This window comes from Ictidomys tridecemlineatus, unplaced genomic scaffold, assembly GCF_052094955.1.
Source record: "Ictidomys tridecemlineatus isolate mIctTri1 unplaced genomic scaffold, mIctTri1.hap1 Scaffold_42, whole genome shotgun sequence".
NCBI classification, from domain to species: Eukaryota; Metazoa; Chordata; class Mammalia; order Rodentia; family Sciuridae; genus Ictidomys; species Ictidomys tridecemlineatus.
Genome location: NW_027522720.1, coordinates 2,453,346 through 2,476,611, shown reverse-complemented (window position 1 = coordinate 2,476,611; position 23,266 = coordinate 2,453,346). Strand labels below are relative to the sequence as shown.

Genomic DNA, 23,266 nt, shown 5'->3' with positions numbered 1-23,266 from the left:
ATATACATATATATATCTGACAGGAGACCTCAGCAGTCTTGTGCAGCCAAGCAATTGCATCATCACTACCAGGTCCCTGGATTGGCACCGGCAGGTTTCCATGTTTGGCCAGAGTTATTTAGTGCTGAGCACCGCATTGGCCAGAACTCCAGTCCTCCCAGAAGTTGAAGCCAGGAGGGCTGTGAGAACTACCTTGGCTCCAAACAGCAAAAGTTGTGCATGGACCCCAACCTCAAGCGCTACTGCAGGGGAGCGGGGGTACGACACAACATTCCTGCACTGCCTCCTATACTGTGGCCCAGACAAGGAACCGGCACCCTACGCCACCTCCTGGGCAAGTTCTGCAGCGCCCCCTCCTGCAACACAAGCCATCCTCCCCATCTTCCCGGGAACTCTACTTCCCGCTCGCCCTCCCTGCACATCATGTGGCCCCACCCCTATATTGTTGGGCACAGCCCTGCCCTCAACTCATAAGTGAATGCATGATGCGCACACGAACGAATGCAAGACGCGGTCATGCTCCACGCGCACATGCATGCACACACACACGCACGCACGCATGCACAGACGCACTGCTAACTACTTCTGTGCAGTGGGTTTCCTGCGGCCTAGAAGTTTCAGGCAGATGGTGGAGAAGCGCGTGTCTTCAAGTAGCTGAGGACCTACCTTTGCAAGGCTGCCTGGCCTGCTCTGCTCCTGGCCAAGAAGCTTTGTCGCCCTCTGGGATGAAGTCCCTTCTAGCTTTCAACTTTGCGGTTCCTGGTGAGGATGTGAGGCTTCCCACAAAGGCAGCCTGGCACTCACCACTGTGCTCCTGTTGGACATTGTGCATCCCAGTGGAGAGCCTCAGGTAGAGAGGGCACCAGTGTGTCCAGCAGTTTGTGGGGTGCAGCACTGGCTGGAGCGGCGTCATGGGACCAGAGCTGGGTAAGTAATGCATGAGGAGGAGGCAGAGTGTGTCTCTCTCCCTGTAAGGTGGTTCATGGATGCGCGGACCCTGCTGAGTCCTATATGGGATAGGAACCTTGCTGGATAGTTCTTAGGGAACCAGAAGCAGGGTGGGGTACGAGGTGGGAGGGGTAGAGGTGGGTGAGGTAGGAGCTCCGTGGGGTAGGAGCTGGGTGGGATAGTGCAGGGGAGGGTGTGCTCTGTGCTATCCATGGGAGGCAGTGACTGAAGGGGTGACCATGCTGAGGCTTGTGGGGGAAGGGTCCTGGCTGGAGATCTTAGGGGACCCGAGCTGGGTGGGGTAGTGTCTGGGGAGAAGGCGCACTGTGCCTGTTGTTGCTAGACATTACCTTGTAACATTCCTGGGCAAAGTCCCACCCTCAACACACAGGCGAGTGCGTGAGGCACACAAGCTTGGGCGGGCATATTGCAAGCTGTTTCTGTGCTCTGAGTTTCCAGGCATCCAGAAGTGGCCAGTAGACAGTGGAGAAGCATGTTCCTCAAGTACCTGAGATCCTTCCTGCTGAAACTGGGAGCAGAGCCAAGGTAGGGAGACCTCCAGTGTCCTCAGCAATGTGTTGTGTATGGCCCTGGCTGGAGAGGTGTTGGGGGACCAGACTGGATGGGGTAGGTGCTAGGTGTGGTAGTGTGTGACGAGGGGGCACACTGTTTCTGTAAAGTGTTGCCTGGAGAGGAAGCTCATGCTGAGGCCTTTGGGGGCACCGCCCTGGCTGAAGAGGCTTCAGGGGAACGGAGCTGGGTGAGGTAGTTGGTGGGGAGGGGCACACTGTGTTTGTATCTGTGAGGAGATGCCTGGAGGGGGCGCTCTTGCTGAGGCCTGTGGGTACAAGGCCCTCACTGGGGAGGTGTTAGGGCACCAGGAACTGGATGGGGTAGTACATGGGGAGGGTACTTGCTGAGCCTGTCACTGCAATGCAATGCCTACAGTGGGTGCTTGTGCTGAGGCTTGTGGGGGTGCAGTCCTGGCTGGAGAGTTATTGGGAGACCAGAGTGAATGGGGTGGAGCTTGGTGGGGTAGGAACTTTTGTGGGGAGAGGTGCACTGTGCCTGTTCTTGCTAGGGGTTAGCTGGAGGGGGCAGTTTTCCTGAGGTTTGTAGGGGCACAACCCTGGCTGGAGAGGTCTTAGGGGACCAGAGCTGGGTGAGGTAGTACCTTGGGAGGGCTGAACTGTTTTTATAACTGTGAGGTAGGGCCTGGGAACATCCCAGCACATATTCCCGCCATTGACACACATGTGCATGCAGTTTGCACACATTCACTGATTCATGCAGGAACTTATTCCAAACTGCATCTGCACAGTGGATTTCTGGGCAGCCTAAAAGTATACTGCAGATTGTGGAGAAGCTAGGGCCTTCAAATCACAGAGATCCTTTCTACTGATGGCTGCCTGGGCTGCTCCAGTCTTGCCCCTAGACTATGTCACCCTCTGGGAAGGTGTCCTTGCCGTCCTTTCTCATTTATGGTTCCTGGTGAGGATGTTGGGCCTCCCACAGGGGCAGCATGGCCCTCACCACCACCTCCTGTTGGTCCTTGTGGACTTATGAGGACAGTCTCAGGTAGTGAGGACTCCAGTGTCCCCAGTGGTATGTGGCATATGGCCCTGGGTGGAGAGGTTTTAGGGGACCGGAGCTGGGTGGTGAAGGAGTTTGGTGGGTAATGTGTGGTGATGGGGCACACTGTGCCTGTCTCTGCGAGGCAGTTACTTGAGGGGGCGCTCATGCTGAGGTCTGGAGGGGGCGCACAGCCCTGGCTGGAGAGGCATTGGGGATTGGAGCTAGATGAGTTAGAGCTGGGTGGGGTAGTGTGTGTGGAGGGGGCATGCTGTGCTGGCCCCTTGAGAGGGGCCTCTTTCTGAGGCCTGTGGGGGTTGGACCCTTGCAGGAGAGGTGTCCTGGGACCAGAGGCTAGGTGGGTTAGTGTGTGGGGAGGGGGCACTCAGTGCCTGTGGCTGCAAGGTGATGACTGGAGCAGACACAGGTGGTGAGGCCTCTGGGGGCGCCACCCTGGCTGGAGAGGTGCAGAGGGACTGGCAGCTATGTGGGGTAGTGGCTGCCTGCTCTGAGTGAGTGCCTGGAGGGGGCATTAGTGCTAAGGCCTGTTGAGGTGGGGAAGTGTGGCATAGGAGTTAGTGTGCTGTTCCTGGGTGCTCTTGACATGAGCTGAGTGGGTGTGGCAGAGGTTGCAGGGCAGTGGGGCAGAGGCACTTGGGTGCTGTTCCTGGGTGCTCCTGGAGGCAGCTGAGTTTGTGTGGTAGAGGTTTTAGGGCTGGTACCTGGCTTCAATAGTGGGGCCTTGTTGGGGGAGTAAGTGTGAAGGGAAACTTTGGTTGGGGGCTAACCTGAATGGGGGGATGTTGAAGGGAGAAAGAGGAACACCTGGTTTAAATGGGAGTATGCATGTATCATTTTTAAAGTTGTGCATATGGTGTATCATTTTAAAAGCTGTGTTCTAAACTTTATCTGCCAGTGTTTTCTTTTGTTTGTCCCCCCAAAAGAGTAAATTACAAGTTTTCAGTGTAAGTCTATTCTCTACATTCTGTACATATAATTTATGTGTTTTTCTTGTACCTTTTATTTTATTACAATTAGGTGATTTGTAATGATTCATTGTTTATATATCAATGACTTTCATATTTTAAATCAATCATTTTTATGGAAACCATTTTTGTAAGTCCTCATTTACTTTGCTTTTTAGTTCACTATTTCCCAGTAAGTACAATTACTCATCCATTGGCATTTCCCTTTTTGCTGTGCAAAGTATTTCATTCTGAAATACTTTGATGTGTATTTTGTCCAGTGTGTCTTACTCAAGCTTCATGGAAATTTAATTATCAGTTGTTTTTGTCTGATATTCTTAACTTCCACTCATTTACTGGCATATGTCATCACTTTGTTCTTCTTTAAAACTGAGTAATATTCCATTGTGCATATTGACCACATTTTCTTTATCTGTTCGTCTGTTGAAGGACACCTAGGTTGGTTCCATAGTAAAACTCTTTTGTGAGTTGAGCTACTTTATAGCATTGATGTGGCTGCATCACTGTAGTTTGCTGATTTTAAGTCTATTGGAAATAGACTGAGAAGTGGGATAGCTGGGTCAACTGATGGTTTCATTCCAAGTTTTCTGAGGAATCTCCATACTGCTTTCCATGATGATTACATCAATTTGCAGTCCAACCAGCAATCTATGAGTGTGTCTTTTCCCCCACATCCTCACCAACATTTATTTTTGCATATGCAGTAAGTTAGGAGAAACCAGAATGACAACACTTTACCTTCTCAATCAAACAGCATCATGCTGAATGATCAAAGTTCAACATTAACTGTACTTGACAACAGATGTTAAGTTTCCCACCCCCTACTCCATGAAATAAGTATCATCTGTCCAATTCTTGTAGAAATGTTTTGCCTAAAACAGATCATGAGGAGGCAATCAGAAACATTCAAATTCTGCAGAACAACTGTTCAGGACACTTCCACAATGTCAGTGCTGTATAAAAAATGTCAGAAAACCATTATAGATTACAGGATTCTAAAGAAAAATGACAACAAAATGCAACATGTGATCCTTGATCATATCCTGTATATTTAAAAAATCCAGCTATAATGGATTTAGGAAAATTTGAATATGGAATATATACCTTGATAGTAGTTTCATATCAATATCAAATTTCCTCAAAGTGATATTAGTATGGTGGTACAAGAAAATTTTCCTATACATACCAAAATATTAAAATTGATGAATTTAGCTGAATACATATTGGTGTCATGCTAATCTTCATTTTTGCTTAACCTCATTTACATATAGAAAAGTATACAGATTATGGTGCACATTATTTTACTGTTCTTGAAACTTTCCTATAGGATTAAACATTTTAAAATAGCATTTTAATGGGAAAAAAAAACAGTGTTAGACAAAGTTCTACATAGTCTGAGTTAGTTGCACCTACCTAAGCACACATTCTAAAACTAACTTTGCTTCTACCAGATGGCTCTTCTACTTGGGGCAGTGCTCTGAGGTCAAGGTAAATTGCTTTGCCTCTTACTAGCCCTTGCCTCAAGCCTCAAAAATCTTTGGGAAGTAAAACAGTGAAACATCACAGGTCCACTATGTCTTGTGGAAGCTTTGTACCACAGACAGAATTCTCCATAGCCAAGGAGAAGAGTTACACCTAGGATTGTTTACCACATGGAGATTTTCTTAGCCAGGTGTGTGTCCCTCCTGCACCCCACTGCCCTACCTGAGGGACAGGGCTGGCAAATTTGCAGAAGTCAGGGAGGTCAAAAGCAATCCTGATTTCTTCCTTTTGAAAATTCACATGTTGGAAGTTCTCTGGTGGGCTGAGATGACCAAGTGTGGGGTCAGCTGGCAGGAAAGCACTCCAAGTAGCTCCTTCCACCTCCCTACAAGCTCCCATGGAGAGGCCAGGAGAAGCAGCATATGCAGTCAGAAAACAAAAGGACCCCATTCTTCCCCAAGTGTGGGCTCCCTGCACTGGTTGGTGTGAAAGACTGAGGGGAAGCAGGGAGTCTCCTCAGGCAGGACCCTATGGGTTTCTTCCTTCCCCTCTTTTGCCAGCACCAAGCTCCTAAAGGCAAAGAGAGCTGGAGAGAATTCTTGGGCAAACCCAGTGGGAAGTCCTGAAGGAAACAACATTTCCTGTGAACTTGCTTGTGGGGTGGCACAGTGATTAGTTAGAACTTTACAAACAGATGCGGGCATATTTGTCTTCCAAGCTGGTAAAGCAAGTTTTAGTGTAGCAGGGCTCAAAGTCATTTTCAAAGTCAAATGTTATCAGTCTATTCCCCATTTGCCAATCATACACCCATGCACTCCACTCAGAGCAAGCACATATGTTCAAATGCTCAGTTGCCTGTCTCCCCCCTCTGCCATCTCTCCATGCTTTGCCTTCCTCCCAGGTGCACAGGCTGTGGAAGTACTGACTGTGCCCAGTGAAAGACAGGAAGACGAGTCTCAAAGAACCTGGAGCTTGCTCTAATAACTTGGCTTCTCCTTCAAAGAGCCTTCTAAACTCCCTCCACTCCTTTCCTCCCACTCAATGAAGAATAGTAAAGCTCAGATTTTGCATAAAATTCTTGTTCTATTAAAAAAATCTGTCCTCTCTTATTCGTAAAGCAATCCAAGAGAAGGATTATGCATTTGATTGAATTGGTTGGTTTTGTATCAGGTCTCTGAGACAGGACAAACATTTTAAGTGAAATCACACATTCAAATTTTGTTTGTATAGTCCAGTTTCACCTGGAAAAGTCAGTATGTTACTAAGAATATTTTCTTCCATCTTCAAAGTGGTGAAGTATTTGGAGGCCAGTACCCAGGGTTGTGAATTCTTCCCTCAATTTTATTATTTCATTGTTTTCATTTGAGCTTCTTTATAGCAATGTAAATATATATATTTCAACAGTCCATCCCAGACAACATCAAATTGTATAATTTTACTCTTGACAACATCTCTGTGGCACTGACTAGAAAGGGTTTATTTACCCTGGGAAGAATATCAATTAAAAATCAAATGTTCTCAAAACTCTTTACACTTATGTTGGAGCTAAATAGCACAAGAGCTACCAGAGTTCTTCCTGCTACTAATATCATGGTTTCATGGTAAGACCAGGCACAGTATGAAGAAATAAATTTCAGTAGCAAAGGTAGGTCCCTCTCTAACAATATATATATATATATTATTTCAACATAGAAGATAATCCTAGAAGAAGATAATGCCTGCATTCCAGCTATGGTGCTGCCCTGAGCGGCAGAGTGATAGAAGGGGATCTTGTCATTGCCCAAAACTTTTCCCATGCCAGGCTCCATCAAACAGAACCCTGAGGGCATCATATGTGGCCTGGATGTATCGAAGGACCTTTCAAATGCCCTGGCGCCCACATTGCTCCTCCCACTGCCTACCCAAGACCTTCCACTGTCCCTGTTGTAACATCTTTGTGGACATAGTGTTCCACCTCCCTGTCCGCTCACCAACCCATCCCTGGACACCTGGTCAGGACCAGGAAACTCACAGCATAAGTGGGCCACAGGTGGGTATGAGACCATCTTCCCAGTCTGCTAAAAGTGGCTCCCTGCTACTCTTGCTCACTTCCATCTGTTATTGCCTCCAGTTCTGCACCTGTCCTGGGAGGCTGGCCTTGCTTGCACAGGTGCTGACATGCAAAGGGCATCCCCTCTGTGCTGAGCCTGGTGGAGTCAGGGGGAGGAAAGGCAGTGACTGTGCCCTCCCCTGGCTTGCTGATACTAGATTCCCAGCCTTTTTTGCTGACTGCTGCCTGGTCCTGGGGATCATTGCATGCCTTGGTCTGGGTGTCCTAGTTGTAGGGTTTCCTGGTTCTGAGTGTGTTTGTCTGATGTGCCCACCCTACTCTGGTTCACAAGTGCAGACGGCTGGTTGGGCAAGGGTGTTTTTTCATCCTCATCCAGTATCTGAGAAAACAGAGGCCCAGAGTTTTTATGTCCTGCTCCAAGTGACACCAGGCGGATCTTGTCTCTAAAAATCTCGCTCAGAACAGGTGACCTGATGTGCTATGGGGCTAACTGTGCCCTAACCATGGAAATGCCAGGTTGTCCTTGAGATGAAAACCTGTGTGTAGGGCCAAGAGCAGGAAGCCTAGGGGGCTGAGTTGGGGAAGACCTGAGCATTTGGGGGTGATGGAAGTCAGGTCAGATAGACCCTTGAGGTCTGCCTCCTCTCCCCTAGGAGTTGGACCACCACTGTGGGCAGGTGAGCAACAGCTTGAGGTATCTGAACATCTGGCATTTCCTGCTGCTACTTGTGTCCCTTTGCCTGTACCTGGGTGCCCTTCTGGTGATGTGCATCGTCTTCCTTGTGGCCACCACAGTGATGTCATTATCCTTGGACAAAGCCATTGCTAGCCACACAGTCCCAAGGGCCCACACTGGGAATAGCATTCCTATAGAGTATTTATACATTCACCAATTGAAGGATTGTTCATTGTATCTAGTTTTTCCACAGTGTTTTAGTTTTCTTTTGTTTGTACCAGGGATTGAACCCAGGGGTGCTTAACCACTGAGCTGCATCTCTGATCCATCTGCCCCCTTTATTTTTCTTAAAGTTTTTTTTTTCTTTTGAGTCAGGGTCTCATTGAATTGCTTAGAACCTTGCTAATTTGCTGAGGCTGGCTTTGAACTTGCAATCCTTCAGTCTTAGCCTCCCAAGTGGCTAGAACTTAGGCACACGCCACTGTGCCTAGCTAGTTTTTCACAGCTATAAAGAAAGCTGCTACAAACATTGGTGTACAGGCATGCGAACCTAAGTTTTCATTTCTGTTGGGTCAATTCTTAAGGGTGGTATTGCTGAGTCATAAGGTAACTGTAGGTGGAACTCTGTAGAAAATGGCCATTTTTCTTTCAAAATCACTGTACCATTCCTAATTTCTACCAGCAAAGTATGAAAATTCCAGTTGCTCCACATCCTTACCAACATTTCACACTGTCATTTGTTCTTGTTTTTTTTTCTCTTTTTATTGAAGCCTTTCTAATAAATGAGTAGTGGCATCTCATTTAAGCTCCAGGTTATGTTTTCCTAATGAGCAATGATGTTGAGCTTATTTTTATGTCTTCTTGTCCATTGGTAGGTCTTTGGCAAAGTGTTGGCTCCAATCTACTTCTCTTTTAAAAAATATTGTTTTCTTTCCTTACTAAGTTATAAGGGTTGTGTACACTGGGTTGAGATCTATGTTTTCCAAATTTTTCTTGCAATCTGTGGCTTTTCATTCAGTTTTCTTCATAGCATCTTTCGAAGAACAGAAGTTCTTAGTGGTGTTGTTTTTCCAGTTCTGGAGTTTGAATCGAGGTGCTCTGCCACTGAGTGTTGTTATTTATTCTACTTGGAAAATCATGTCCTCTGTGAGGAACAGTTTTATTTTCTTCTTTCCAACATGTGTGTTTTTATTTTTTTTTCTTCTTAGTGTTGACTAGGAATGATAGGAGTGGGCATCTCTGCCATGAGATTCCTTTAGTATGGCAATCGCTTGATTAAAGGCTCTTTCAGGAAGACTGGTGGGTAGCATCAGTGGGGGGAGGTGAAGCTGCAGACTCTGAGACAACTGAAAAGACAGAGGATCCTGTCTGCTCATCACCTCCCATCCTTTTATTCAGCACCCCACCACTGCCATATGTGGTTCCCTCCCACCTGTGACTCTTGAGCTTGGCCCTTTTTCCTCAGCCCTGTGGTCTGCCTGTCTTCTCCTCTGTCCAGCTTCACTCCATCATTGAGTTTGCCTGGCAGCCTTTTCCCTTCCTCCATCCTGTGGTTCTTCCAGCCCCAGGTCAGGCCATAGGCCCTTCCTCCTCTGCTCAGAATGAGGCCCTCCATGTCCAGGATCACTATTCTCAAGGGACCTAAATGTGGTCTGCCCTCTGGGATTCCCCAGTCAGGGTTCCTTTCTATTATTGGAAGCACCCATCTCAGGCATTGATCCCATGCTCCAACTTCACTCCCTTTCTACTCTGCCCCCTGACTGCAACTCCTCCTGGAGTCCCTTGCTTGGTGGTTGGTGGCAAGGTCTCTCGAGCCAGACCTCATAAGTCCAAATCACAGCTCTAGAACTAACCAGCAGGGAGACCTTAGGTAACTACTTAGCCCCTGGTCAGTCAACTTCCCTATCTGTAAAACAGAGATTGTGGTATAATTCATGTAAACCACATAGAACAGTGGCTGTACCAGAAAGTGCCCTGTGTGTTGAATACAGACCACAATAAATGTTGGTGGATGAGGATGTGGGGGGAAAGGTACACTCATACACTGCTGGTGGGACTGCAAATTGGTGTAACCAATCTGGAAAGCAGTATGGAGATTCCTTAGAAAACTTTAAATGGAACCACCATTTGACCCAACTATCTCTCTCCTAGGTCTATTTCCAAATGACTTAAAATCAGCATATTACAGAGACACAGCCACATCCATGTTTATAGAAGCTCAGTACACAATAACTAAACTGTGGAAACAGCCTGGATGCCTGTGAATAGATGAATGGATAGAGAAACTGTGGTATATATATACCTAATGGAATATTACTACTCAGCATTAAAAGAAAATAAAATTATGTGCAGGTAAATGAATGGAGTTAGAGAATATCATGCTAATTGAAGTAAGCCAATCCTCAAAAACCAAAGGCTGAATGTTCTCTCTGATAAGAAAAAAATGGAGGAAGTTTGATGAGGCAAAGGGGAGGCAGAGGTGAGGATGGGGCATGGGGATAGGAAAGTTGGTGGAATGAGATGGACATCATTACCCTAAGTACATGTATGAATGCACATATGGTGTGATGCTACATCAGGTACAAGCATAGAAATGTAAAGTTGCGCTACAGTTGTGTACAATGAAATAAAATGCATTGTGCTGTTATATATAACTAATTTAAAAAACCAAAAAACAAACAAAAAAAGAAAACCTAAGGCTAGCATGGTCTGCTACAAAGCTCAATAGACCTGGTATTTATGATTCTAGAACCACTCCTGACCTTTTTCCATGACCCAATGCATGTCATCCCTTCTTGTGCTAAAACAGAAATCGACATAAAATTTGAAGGTAGACTGTGACTCAAACATCATTGCATTCTCAGTAGAAACACAATTGACCAAGAGAAAGCTGAAAAAAATGTTCAACATTACTAATCCTTAGAGAAATGCAAGTTAGAATCATAATGAGATACCCTCCCACACCTATTAGAATGACTATTATCAAAAAGACCAAAGAACCAGCGGCACATGCCTTAATACCAGTAACTCAAGAGGCTGAGGTGGGAGGATTATAAATTCAAGGTAAACCTCAGCAACTTAGTGAGACCTGATCTCAGAATAAAACTTAAAAAGGTCTGCAGTTGTGTATCTGGGTAATGTACCCCTGGGTTCAACTTGAGTATAAATAAAAGAAAAAGAAAGACAAAAGATATTAAGTACTGGTCTGGATAGGGAGAAACTAGAATTCTTGTAGAATGTTTGGTGGAATTTAAATTAGTCTAGTCATTAGGAAAATCAATATGGGAAGTTTCTTTAAAAATCGAAAATAGAGCTCAGTTGGTAGAGTGCTTGCCATGCATGGACAAGGCCCTGGGTTCAATCCCCAGCACCAAAAAAAAAAAAAAAAAAAAAAAAATTACCCTACAGTCCAGACATCCAACTACTTGGTATATATCCAAAGGAAATGGCATCAGTGTATTAATAGATATCTGCACCCCATGTTCATTGCAGTAATATTCTCAGAACCTAGAAATGGGAAAAGCTGTGTCTATCAGTGGGTGAGTTGATATAAAAAATGTGGTTTAGTAATATAAGGGGACACTATTTAGTCTTTAAATAAAATTAGGAAGTCCTGTCACTTGTGGCATTGAATGAGGGAGGCCAAAGGACATTTTACTGGGGGAAATAAGCCAGGCATAGGACAACTATCACATGATCTCACCTACATGTGGAATCTATAAAAGTTGAACTCATAGAAACAGAGAGCAGAATGGTGACTGCCAGGGGCCCAGGAGTGGCTGGGCTGTGGATGGGGGAGATGCTGGTCCCAGGAAGCCAAATTGCACTTAGATGAGGGGGATGAGTTTAAGGGATCTATTGTACAATAAGATGACTACAGTTAATAATAACATATAACAGAATGAGTACAGTTGATAATGTTATATATACTGGAAAATGACTCAGAGAATAGATTTCAAGGGTTCTCAACACAAAAAAGAATATGAAATAATGTATATGTATACATGTTTCAAAATATGTTTTATGCCATAAATATGTACAAATTATTATCATTATGTTATCATCATCATCATCATCAGGGATTGTACGGAGGGTTGCTTAACCATTGAGTCACGTCCCCAGCCCATTTTATGTTTTATGTTGAGACAGAAGTATGTCATAAAACCCACCCTGGAAGTGAAGGAAACTGGGAAGATATTTAGTTGGTAGCTTGCTACCTCCTCCCCAAAATGGAGCTTTGTTACAACAGAAAGGAAGAAGTGGCACTAGGATAAGCGAGGAGCACTTATGCCTACTTCCATTAGCACTGGGCCTGAAAGGGGGATAACTAACCATCACCAAACTTCTCCCCATAAACCATATGACATGGTCTCTGTATTAGATGCTTTCTGTTGCTCTAACAAAATACCCAAGAATGGGTACTTTATAAAGAGATGAGGTTTATTTAGCACAGAATGCAACATTTGGTAGCCCCTGAGACTGATCTTTGGTGAGAGTGATTACAACATGGTGAATGGCATCATGGTGGGAAGACATGCAAGGGGTCGAGACTGAATGGCCAGAAACTGGGGAGGATGAGTCTTGTTCATTTTATAACACCCCCTCTCACAGGAACTAACAGGGACCCATGAGAAGTTCATTACTCCCTTCCAAGGGCCTCATCCCCAGTGGCCAAATTACCTCCCACTAGGCCTTACCTCTTGCAGGTTCTACCCCCTCAACACTGCCACACCGAGGACCTAGCCTCCAGCCTAAGAACCTTTGGGGGATAAACTACATCCATCCTCACAAGCTCCAACAAAGCCACATTGTAAGAGCAGGATGTCCCCGTCCAGAAGTGTGTATCTGAGGCCAGGGGAAGGTTGATATCAGTGGGCACAGGAAGCAGCCAGAGCCCCCATTCCGGAACCTCTCTGATGTCACATTTGTAGTCATGGTACTCTGGGTGCCAAGCCAGGAGAAGGAGCAGTTGGCTCTCATTTGTTTGAGAGCAGGCATCGCAGCATGACTGTATCAAACGATTTATTGTCCCCACCCCGACCCCCAGCCAGATCCTGGCTATTCTCAAGCCTCTGGGCTTGTTTCACTGTGGCAGCCCTGGTGTATCTAAGTGCTGTGTTCTTTATATTTCCGTGAGTCTCCGGGCCAGCTGTGGGTTCTCAAAAAGAGACAGAAGGGAAATAGACAGTGAGAGTGCAGAGGCAGGGAGGTGGAGGGAGGCCAAGAGGGGAAGGAGGATATTTAGTGGGAAGCACAGAGATGTGGGGAGCCTGAGGATTTGGGGGGACTGTTGGAGGCTGGTAATGCTGGTGACATTTGGTGGAGGGAATGGGGTCTGTCTCTAGCCTGGATATTCAGATCTGTCCTTAAGGTGTGTGGGTCTGACCTCAGGTGAGCCGGGCCTCATGGGGGCTCTGGGTTGCCCCCGACTAGAACGGAGTCTGGCTCTGATTTCAGAGGCCGAGCACTGGCGCAAAATGGAGAGTGGGCCTACCCAGTGGTCTCCGGACTTTTCTGCCTCCTGAGTTTGTATAGCCTCATTGGCATGAATTTTTCAGACCCAGGAATCTTGAACAGAGGTAAGGCCTCGGACTCCTGGGAGAGGGAGGTGGCACCCCAAGGCTGGTGCCTACAGGGGTCATTTGTAAAGGGCTGACCCCACCTGTGGCCTCAGGATCCCTTCTTACCCTGTCACTATTACTTGGGCCCTGGCACTTCATTTCCCAAGCCACTGAAGTGTGAAAAACAGAATCCTGGAGGTTTTCCAGTTGCTTTAGAAGGGAGGACGGGCCAAGAGAGGCAGCAGGCTCTTCCAACCACGCAGTTCCCCCTTCCTCCTTCCCATTTCACATCCAACTCCAAGCACTGATCACTATTCCACAGGGGGAGCTCCATGTAGAGCTCCTGTGCTGGACAGCCCTTCTCTCTGACTGCCACCCATCTGAGTGGTCAGCTTGCTCAACAGGCACTGGGGTTCCCCTGCCCTCCTCCTCCCCACCTTCTTGATGCCCAGTGATGCTATGGGGCTGCCCTGAGCATCAGAGTAATACAAGGGCCTCCTCCATTCCCACACCTCTCTCCCTGCCAGGCGCCTTCAAGCAGGACCCTGAGACTGTATACATGGCACGAGTGAATGGCAGGTTGTACCACATGCCGTGGTGTCCCACGTGTTATTTTCACCGCCTGCCCCGAACCTTCCACTGCAAAAGGTGTGACATCTGTGTGGAGGTGAGTGCTCCTCCTCCCTGTCCACTCACCAACCTATCTCCTTGCACCTGGCCAGGACCAGGAACCTCACATCATGAGTGGGCCAGGTGGGGGTATCAGACCATATTCCCAGAGTGCTTCATGTGGCACTCTGGGAACATGGTTCACAAGAGCAGACAGCCGGTAGTGGAAGGGCATTTTTTTCATCCTTTTCCAGTACTTGAGGAAATGGAGGCCCAGAGTTTTCATGTCCTGGTCCACGTGACACCAGGCAGGTCTTGTCTCTAAAGACCTCACTCAGGACAGGTGACTTGATGAGCCATGGGGTCCTAACTGTGCTCTCACTGAGATGGGAACCCTTATGTAAGGTCAACAGCAGGCGGCCTAGAGGGCTGCGTTAGGGGAGGCCCCAGGATTAGGGAGTGATGGAAGCCATTCCAGAAGGACCCTCAGACCTGTCTCCTCTCCCCTAGGAGTTCGACCACCATTGCAGGTGGGTGAATAACTGCGTGGGGCGCCGAAACATCCGGCTCTACCTGCTACTCCTCGTGTCCCTGTGCCTCTATCTGGGTACCGTGCTGGCCACCTGCGTGGTTTTCATCATATGCAGGAGGAACGTGGCGTTTTTGGACAAAATCATGACGTATCCACACACTCCCAAGGGCGCACACTGGGAAGTGCTGATGTGGTGGGGAGGGAGGGGCAAACAGCCCAGTAGGGTCAGGGTGACAGGGGAGGGGCTGATGTGGGCGGGGCTAGAGGGAGAAGTCACTTGGCAGGACCTGTGAAGGACATTTGGAAGGCCAGTGGAGTCAGGAACATGGACGAGATAGGATGCCTGTGGAGTTAAGAATCTAGGGGCCCTCAGAGTAGGGTAATGAAAGTTGAAAAGGGACAGGTGGGAGGACAGTGTGGTGGAGGGAGGTTTCCCTTGGTTGTACTGGACTAACTGTCCAGTCCATGGAGGGAGAGCCATGGGCAGTGCTACCTGGAGTGGGAGGTAAGGAGGGAGCAGTGGGGTCGAAAGCGGACCAGGGAGGAGCTCTTCCATGGCTTCCATTCTTAGCCTGTGCACAGCATCCTAGTGGCTGTACCCACTGGGGCCCTCCTGGTCCCGCTCATCCTGCAATTGTTCATCAAGGCAGTGGCGGTGGGCACCGCAAGGCGACCCTATGAGGAGAAGGTAAGTGGTGAGTGTGTGTGCCCTTGGCTGTGTGAGGCATCTTGCACCTCTTCAATTAGACACTTTGTGCACTTTCTCCACTGCCCTTGGCCTTGATGATGCCTCATGAGTCCTTCCAGACCCACCTCTGAAGATGCAGCTCAGATATTTCTATACCCTGGAGCTTGGGGCCATTTTGCCTCCTGGGTGCATTGCATTGAAAGCCTACTGTGTGGGCTGGGGATGTGGCTTAAGTGGTAGTGCGCTCGCCTAGCATGCGTGCGGCCAGGGTTCAATCCTCAGCACCACATACAAACAAAGATGTTGTGTCTGCCAAGAACTAAAAAGTAAATATTAAAAAATTCTTAAAAAAAAGAAAGCCTACTGTGTGCTGGGTGTTCTAGGTGGTAGTTATTTGAGGGATGGGTGTAGGGGTGAGTAAGTACATCATGCCCTTGTGTTGATAAGCAACCTGCCATCAGAATAACACTGGGAGACACCAGGAACACTCTGAGCAAGGGGTCAGTCCTGAGTGGTGTAGCCAACTGGAAGAGACTGGGAGTTTGGCGAAGCCCAGGCTGTAGAGGAGAACATGCCACTCTTTGTGTCCTAGGTGTGCTTTTGGAGAGGCAGACAGGAGGGCATTGACTGTGAGAGGTACAATTTTGTAGAAAGGCACAGAAATCTGAAAGTAGGGTGTTAACAGAATGATGAAGAAATGGATCCTAGTTCAAGGACAAGGTGACATGGGCAATGAGGTTGACCCTATGGGGGTCAAGATTAGAAAGGCCCAGAAAGCCAAGCTTGGAATTTTGTTTGGAAGAACTGGAAACCTGGGAGCCATGAAAAATTTTGTGAAAATGTCATTCATTGAGGGGTAATTAGAAACAGTAAATTCACCCTTTTTCATCTATAGTTAGGGATTTTGACAAATGACATTGTGTACTCTCCATCAAGATCAAGGTTAACCAGTTTCACTACCCCAGAAAATCCTTTCATCTCTTGTTGTCATTTTCTCTCCCTGAGTCCTTGTGGTTTTTCTCTTTCCAGAATCATGCATCAATGGTGTTTTGGGCTTTCTAGTCTGGCTTCATTCACTGAGCACGATGCATTTGAGATTCATCTATGTAGTTGCTCATATCAGTAGTTTATTTTCTTTTGTTTCTTGTAGTATGTATTTCCCTACAGACTATTTGTACATTCACCAATTGAAGTATTTTTTCTTTGCATCTAGGTTTTGGCAGAATTTTTGTTTTGTTTTTGTACCAGGGATTGAACCCAGAGGTGCTTAACCACTGAGCAACAATCCCAGCCTCACCCACCCCACAACCAGCACCCTTATGTTTTCTTTTTGAAAAATTTTTAAAATTTTGAGAAAGGGTCTTACTAAGTTGCTTAAAGCCTTCCTAAGTTACTGAGGCTTTGAACTTGTCACCCACTTGCCTTAGCCTCCCAAGCCATTAAAGTCATGGGGAACTGTGCCCAGCCAGTTTCAGGCAGTTATAAATAAAGCTGATACAACAACCATTGATGCATAGACATGTGGACATAAGTTTTCATTTCTGTTGGGTAAATTGTTAAGGGTGGCATTGCTGAGTCATGAGATAAACTTATGGGACATTTTAGAAAACAACTCTAATGTTTCTATTTTGTACCAGCAATGAATGAGAATTCCAGTTGCTCCACATCCTCACTAGCATTTGATACTGTCATTGGTCACTATTCTTTTTTGTTTTCAAATTGTAGCCTGTCTAATAAATGAGTAGTGGTATATCACTAGGGCTCCACTCTGTATTTTCCTAATGACTAATGGTGTTGAGCATATTTTTGTGTCTTATAAGCCATGGGTATATTGATGGTGAAGTGTTTGCTCCAAACTTTGCCCATTTTTAAAAAAACTGTGTTGTTTTCTTATTGAGTTTCAGGAGTTCTCTATACTGGATTCAGATGTATGTGTTGCAAATCTTTTCTTGCAATTCATGGCTTGACATTTTATTTTCTTCATCGCATCTTCCAAAGAGCAGGAGTCCTTAGTGTTGATGTTTTTCCAGCACTGAGGATCTTACCAGGGGTGCTCGATCACTGAGCTTCTTCCCCAGCATTCGTTGTTGTTCACTCTAAAAGGAACCTCATGTCCTGTGGAGCAGTTTCTTTGCTTTCTTCCCCATCTGTGTCTTTATTGCTTTTTCTTTGAGCATCCACTAGGAATGATATAGTGGGCATCTTTGCCCTGGGATTCCTTTAGTATGGCAATCTCTTAACTAAAGGCTCTTTCAGGAAGACTGGTGGGCGGCATCAGTGGGGGAGGGGAAGCTTCAGACCCTGAGATAGCTGAACAGACAGAGGAGCCTGTCTGCTCATCACCTCCCATCCACCACTGCCATATGTGGTTCCCTCCCAGCTGTGACTCCTGTGCTTGGCCCTTATTCCTCAGCCCTGTGGTCTGCCTGTCTTCTCCTCTCTCCAGCTTCTAGTATCATCATTGACTTTTCCTGGCAGCCTGTTCCATTCCTCCATCCTGTGGTTTTTCCTGCCCTAGGTCAGGCCTTAGTCCATTGCTCTTCCTCCTCTGCTCAGAGTGAGGCCTTCCATGTCCAGGATCCCCAAGTCTCAAGGGACCTAAATGTGGTCTGCCCTCTAAGATTCACTAGACAGGGCTCCTTTCTATTAATGGCAGCACTAATTTCAGGCACTGATTTCATGCTCCAGCTTTCACTCCCAGCATACTCCATTCCCTGACTGCAACTCCTCCTAGACTCACTTGCTTGGTGGTTGGTGGCAAAGACTCTGGTGAAGACCACATAAGTTCAAATCGGAGCTCTAGAACTGAGCAGCAGGGAGACCTGGGGTATGCTACTCAGCTCCTGGTCACTCAATTTCCCTATCTGTAAAACAGGGAATTGTGGGTTAATTCATGTAAACCTCATAGAAGAGTGGATGGCACCAGAGAGTGCCCTGTGTGCTGCTGTTACATCACTACCATTCCTTCCCATGGTCATCTACACATGTTTGTGCTCATCTTAAAAGTCATACAAGTCCCAGCCTTAACATCCCAGGCCTCCACTCCACCTGTTGTACCTTCTGGGCCTTATTTCCTGAAAGAGTTGATCTTGTTCACTAGCTCCCCCTTCACTTTCTGGCCCAGCTCAGCCCAGCCCTTGCTGTCAGGATGATGCTCTCATTAATGGCCAAATTCAGCAGACATCTTCAGACTACTCTTTCTGGTCTAGACACAGCCTCTGAAACCAGAAGTCGCTGTCTCAGCACTTAACTCTCTGGGCTTCTCCTCTGCATGTACCTGGGTGGTGTGAGCTGGGTTGCCTACATGGTTCCCATGATACTCTCTCTATGCTCTACCCTTTCCACTCCCCTTGGTGCACAGGGCCTCAGGTTGCAGCTGCCCTCACCCACTGAAAGTAGCCTGGCCATGCTGTTTGCGGTGTGCTTTCCATCCCCAGTGCAGTGACGGGGCTTTGTTTTTTTGCTACTCGGTATTAAACCCAGGGGCACTTTACCACTGAGCTACATTCCCAGTCCCTGCTACTTTTTATTATGAATCAGGGTCTCACTAAGTTGCTGAGGCTGGTCTCAAACCTGCCTTAGTTTCCCAAATCACTGGGATTACAGGTGTGTGCCACCCTTCCTGGTTGGACCCAAGCATTTTTGATGCCCTGAAATATTTCTGATGGGGGTGCATCTCCGTGGTAGAGTGTGTGCTTAGCATGTGCAAGGCCCTGAATTCTTCAGTCCCCAGCACACAGAGAAAAGACATCTGAATCAATGAGTGAACCATCAAACAGAAGAACCAACATTTGGGGATAGAAGGAAAGAGGAAAGGAACAGAGAGAAGAATTGTGTCCTGACCCCCCAGGATAAGGAGAAGAAGGAGAGACAACAGGAAGTTGGGCAGAAGATGGGGCAAGAAGAAGATGCTGCTGAATTTTGGTCCTGTGGAGTGTGAGGGTGTTTGAGACACAGAATTGGAACAGGAGCCCCAAGAGTGGAGCCAGTGAGAGAGGCTTGTCTGGGTGCCTCAGAGCTGTTGGATTCCAGTTGTGTGTGATAGGGTCCCATGTGGGGGGAGGACGGTATTCACATTTACTACTCAGTTCTTACAAATTTACTATCATTCCTTAAACATTTTCTATACTTTATGTACAATCAATATTTTCTACACATGATATATATCTAATCAAATATTCTTTCTCAAAGTTTAAAGATTCTGTAATTTTTTAATGCTCTGCTATTAGTTTATTTCTTCTGGTACTAGGGATTGAACCCACAGGTGCTTTACCACCAAAGCTGCATCCCTAATCCTTGCTCTATTTTGTTTTGAGATAGGGTGTCACTAAATTGTTGAGGGCCTTGCTAAGTTGTTGAGGCTGGCCTTGAACTTGTGATCCTCCAGCCTCAAAATCCCAATTCCCTGGGGTTACAGGTGTGTGCCACTGTACCTGGTGGTATACTCATTTCTTATGTGCTGTGAACACCTTAAAGGAAGCAGAACCTCATAGAGGACATTGATTCGAGTTGCTTTTTTGGACATATTCCAGAGCTGTTCTGATGTGGAATCATCTTTCCTTTGGCAGAGGAGAGTGTTGAAGATGAAAGTCTTCATGTGTAGGCCATTGGAGACTTGGGGTGGATAGAGGTGCTGCTGGACCACTTTCTACTATAACAGAGTATTTTCTACCTAAAGCTCATGAAGTTGGGGTGAAACTCAACCTGTTCTGAAAGGAGGAGTGGTCGAGGCTGATGGATGGACTCAGGGGAAAGAGAAAGTAGAATAAGGGAGAGGAGAAGCCAGTCAGAGTCCTGGGAAGGACATGATCTTTGAGCTTGGCCTTTCCTGCTTTGTGTACTGAAGGTCTTCAGCTCAGATTTTCTTGGAAAATCTGATTTTTGACTAGGGAAATATGTCTGGGCATCCCCTGCTGCCACTGGTCTCCCAGATAGTGAAACTCAATGAAGGTAGATTTTTAGAAAAATCGAGTGGTAAGACAGTCAAGTGGGAGTGGGGTGGTGACATGATCTTTGGATCAGTTGAGCAGAACACCAGGAGACAGACCTTAAAAGGTACCTGGAAGGATGAGGTGAGAGGACAGGTGAGGCCAATGGAGACAGAGCAAGGATCCTGCAAAGGGAAGCACTAGGGGTTGAGAGCCCTGAGAAGGCAGGAGAGGTGGGTGCTCGGTCAGCACTGTCTGGGGACAGCTGCTCACAAGTGGGTCAAGGGAGGTCACGCTTCCTGGGAGCTTGGGAAGACAGGAGGCCCTGGGTCACTCTAGGGCACTCCTGTACCTAGAGCCTGGCCACAGGCCCAGGTTGAGCCCTGGATTGACTGACCAACTTAGCAAGTGTCCCTGGGAGATGGCCGTACCCAGTCCTGCTGATTCTGAGCTCCTCTTCCCTTCCTCATCTCCCTCCAGTATGACAAGGCATTCAATGTGGGCTGCCCAACAAACTGTTACATCGCACTCTGTGCACCCTTGGGACCTAAGTTGGTAAACCAAGGGCTCAAGTGGTGGACCCTGGGGCTGGTGGGGGGAGTGAAGCTTGGTCTAGTTCCCTGGTCCCTGTCCTCAGCTCCCAGCCTTAACACTCCTGTTCCTTTCCTTTGGGGTTTTCTCCAGGGCACTCTGGGAGTTTCTGGGAATTTCACTCTTCCTTGGTGTTGTAGGTTCTTGCCCCAAGAAATGTGCTTGAGGGGAATGGCAGCCTGGATAAGGCTCCTGGGCTCTGTGCTTTCCCAGCTGAGGGTGAGAGTGGTCAGGGAGTCCAGGCCAAGGTGGGTAGTGACTCCTTGCATTTGGCCTGTTGCTTCCCAGGTACATGTCCGAGGCGGTCTGCATTCAGGTGGACCAGGGGACCAACTGGGGGCCAAAAGAACACCTTAAAGACCTCCTTTGGCCCAGGTGCACCACTCAGGCCCCCCCAAGGAGTGACAAGGCTGCACCTGTACAGAAGGAAAGGAGTATCGGGTGTGCTTTGAATCATGAGGATCTGTGGTTGCACATGTGTTGGGGGAAGCCCCGGATGTAGGGCTGGCCCTGAAGCTGAAGCACTTGGAGCATAAGGAGTGGGATTATGGACCTGGAGGGTGCAGGGTCCAGGTCACAGGGCTTCAGAGCACACCCAGGTGTCCCTGGATAGAGAAAGAGAAAAGACTGAAACACACTTTATGGTTGGCTTGGTGCCAGTCCTTACTTTTTTGGTCCCCAGTTTCCTCATCTATTAATGAGGACTGAGACTAATCTAGTAGTTTATGTTTTAAAGAAAATTCTGTTTCTTTTATATGTGTTTGTGTATGTGTGGTGTATGTGTGCATGTGTGTATGTATGTACATGTATAAATATCAGTTGTAGATGGACACATATATTTATTTTATTTGTTTATTTTTATGTGATGCCATGGATTGAACCTAGTTCCTCATGCATGCGAGGCAAGCACTCTACCCCAGAGCCACAACCCCAGCACTCCAGATTCTTTATTTATGGAAATTTTTGACATACAATGTGAAACATTTGTGTGGAGCATTAGGTGTACAGTGGGGTGGGTAACCCACAGTGTCCCCCATGGTCTCTTGCAGTAATGTGGTGCCAGCCCTCTCCCTTGTCTTGACTCTTGGCACCAAGGGACTTGACTGTGAGTTGTGGGGTGGAGGGTAGGGAGATCCCCCATGTACTGACTCTGTGTTTACCTTCTGATCAGCCCAGTGGTGCATTGGGAGGCTTCCAAGGGAGGCTTGGCCTCCTATTCTCCCTTCACACCCAGCAATGCCAGGACAAGCACCAGAAGTTCATCTCCTGAGCCCCATGTGGGGGTCTCTTGTTCCTGAGCCCTCACTCCCCTGTTGAGAGTGCCAAGAACCCCATGTCTGTTATATACACATGTTTGGTGCTGCTTCCTATGGCAGCTGTGCCTATGTGTCCTAGGTTCAGGGAAGTGTGGGTGGAGGCTCTGAGGGGCTGGGACAGAGCCCTCCTGGAAGGGAAGATCCTTGCTCTCTGGAGACTCAAGCTCATGAACCAACACTGCCTGACTCTTGGCCGGAAAGGATTCCATATAATAGGAAGGGAACTTGTTTATTATGAGTCCTAATAGGCTATTAGATTAGTCAGAAATTACAAAGTTTCAGTTAAACATGAGTAAGTTTTGGAGATATAATGGTCAATAAGGTTGTTCCAGTTAATTTACTGCACACTTGAAAAGTGATAATACAGTTGGGCACAGGAGTGCCCATCTATAAGCTCAGCTACTCAAGAAACTGAGGCAGGAGGATCACAAGTCAAGGATCAGTAACTTAAAGAGAATTGTGTTCTTTATCAAAAAAAAAGTTTTGGGGATGTAGGTCAATGGTAACACACCCCTGAATTCAATCCTCAGATGTGGAAAAGGAAAGAAAAATTGACCATCAGTTTTGTGGGTTTTCTGTTTGTTTGAGGTGAAGTTCCCAGTATGTTGGCCAGGCCAGTCTTGAACTTCTGAGTTCAAGCAAACCTCCTATGTAAGTGTGCTGAGTCCTGGAAGGCAGGTGTGTACCACTGGACTGGCTAGAAAAGGGATTGTAAACTGGGTTTGGTGGCACATGACTAATTCCAGCAACTCAGGAACTCAGGCAGCTTTAGGCCAGCCTCTGCAATTAGCAAGACTGTATCTCAAAATAAGAACAGCTAGGGATAAAGCCAAGTGGTAGGATGTCCTTAGGCTCAACCCCCCAGTGCTGGGGGAAAGTGTACAAACACATACACACACGCGCGCGCGCGCGCGCGCACACACACACACACATATATATATATATATATATATATATATATATATATATATATATTTCATTATATAGGAGGATTAGGAGATTTTAGATTTCTGCTTTGGGGCTAGTATGAATAAGCATGAAAACTCATGTCCTTGAGCATGCTAGGCAAGAGCTCTACCATTGAGCCACACCAGAGACCTTACATTTAAATTTGGGTTATTTTCTCACTGTTAGTTATTAGAGTACCCCACTTTTATCTCTTTTTTTTTTTTCCATTTTTTTGTGGTATGAGGTGGGGCTTCCTCTGATGCTCAGACTGGTCTCAAATTTGTAGGATGCAGTGACTCTCCTGCTCCTGATTTCTGAGCAGGGGGGATTACAGGTGCATGCCACCACACTTGGCTGTACAATCTCATATTGATAAGAC

General features: G+C 46.9%; 1 protein-coding gene across 6 annotated transcripts in view; it reads left to right on the top strand.

Moving 5' to 3' along the window:
• Window positions 1-23,266, top strand: part of LOC144373507 (uncharacterized) — a 59,285-nt gene that overhangs the window by 22,703 nt on the left and 13,316 nt on the right. For 2 of the 6 annotated variants that reach the window (XM_078036558.1, XM_078036557.1), the window contains 6 exons: window positions 24-927; window positions 1,401-1,494; window positions 13,172-13,293; window positions 13,803-13,942; window positions 14,395-14,564; window positions 14,999-15,104. In XM_078036558.1, coding sequence (XP_077892684.1) covers window positions 912-927; window positions 1,401-1,494; window positions 13,172-13,293; window positions 13,803-13,942; window positions 14,395-14,564; window positions 14,999-15,104 — 648 coding nt within the window. In that variant the 5' untranslated portion in view covers window positions 24-911. Of the gene's footprint in view, window positions 1-23; window positions 928-1,121; window positions 1,495-9,865; window positions 10,067-13,171; window positions 13,294-13,802; window positions 13,943-14,394; window positions 14,565-14,998; window positions 15,105-23,266 lie in introns of those variants that run through there. The other 4 variants (XM_078036560.1, XM_078036559.1, XM_078036562.1 and 1 more) reach the window with 4 other exon arrangements.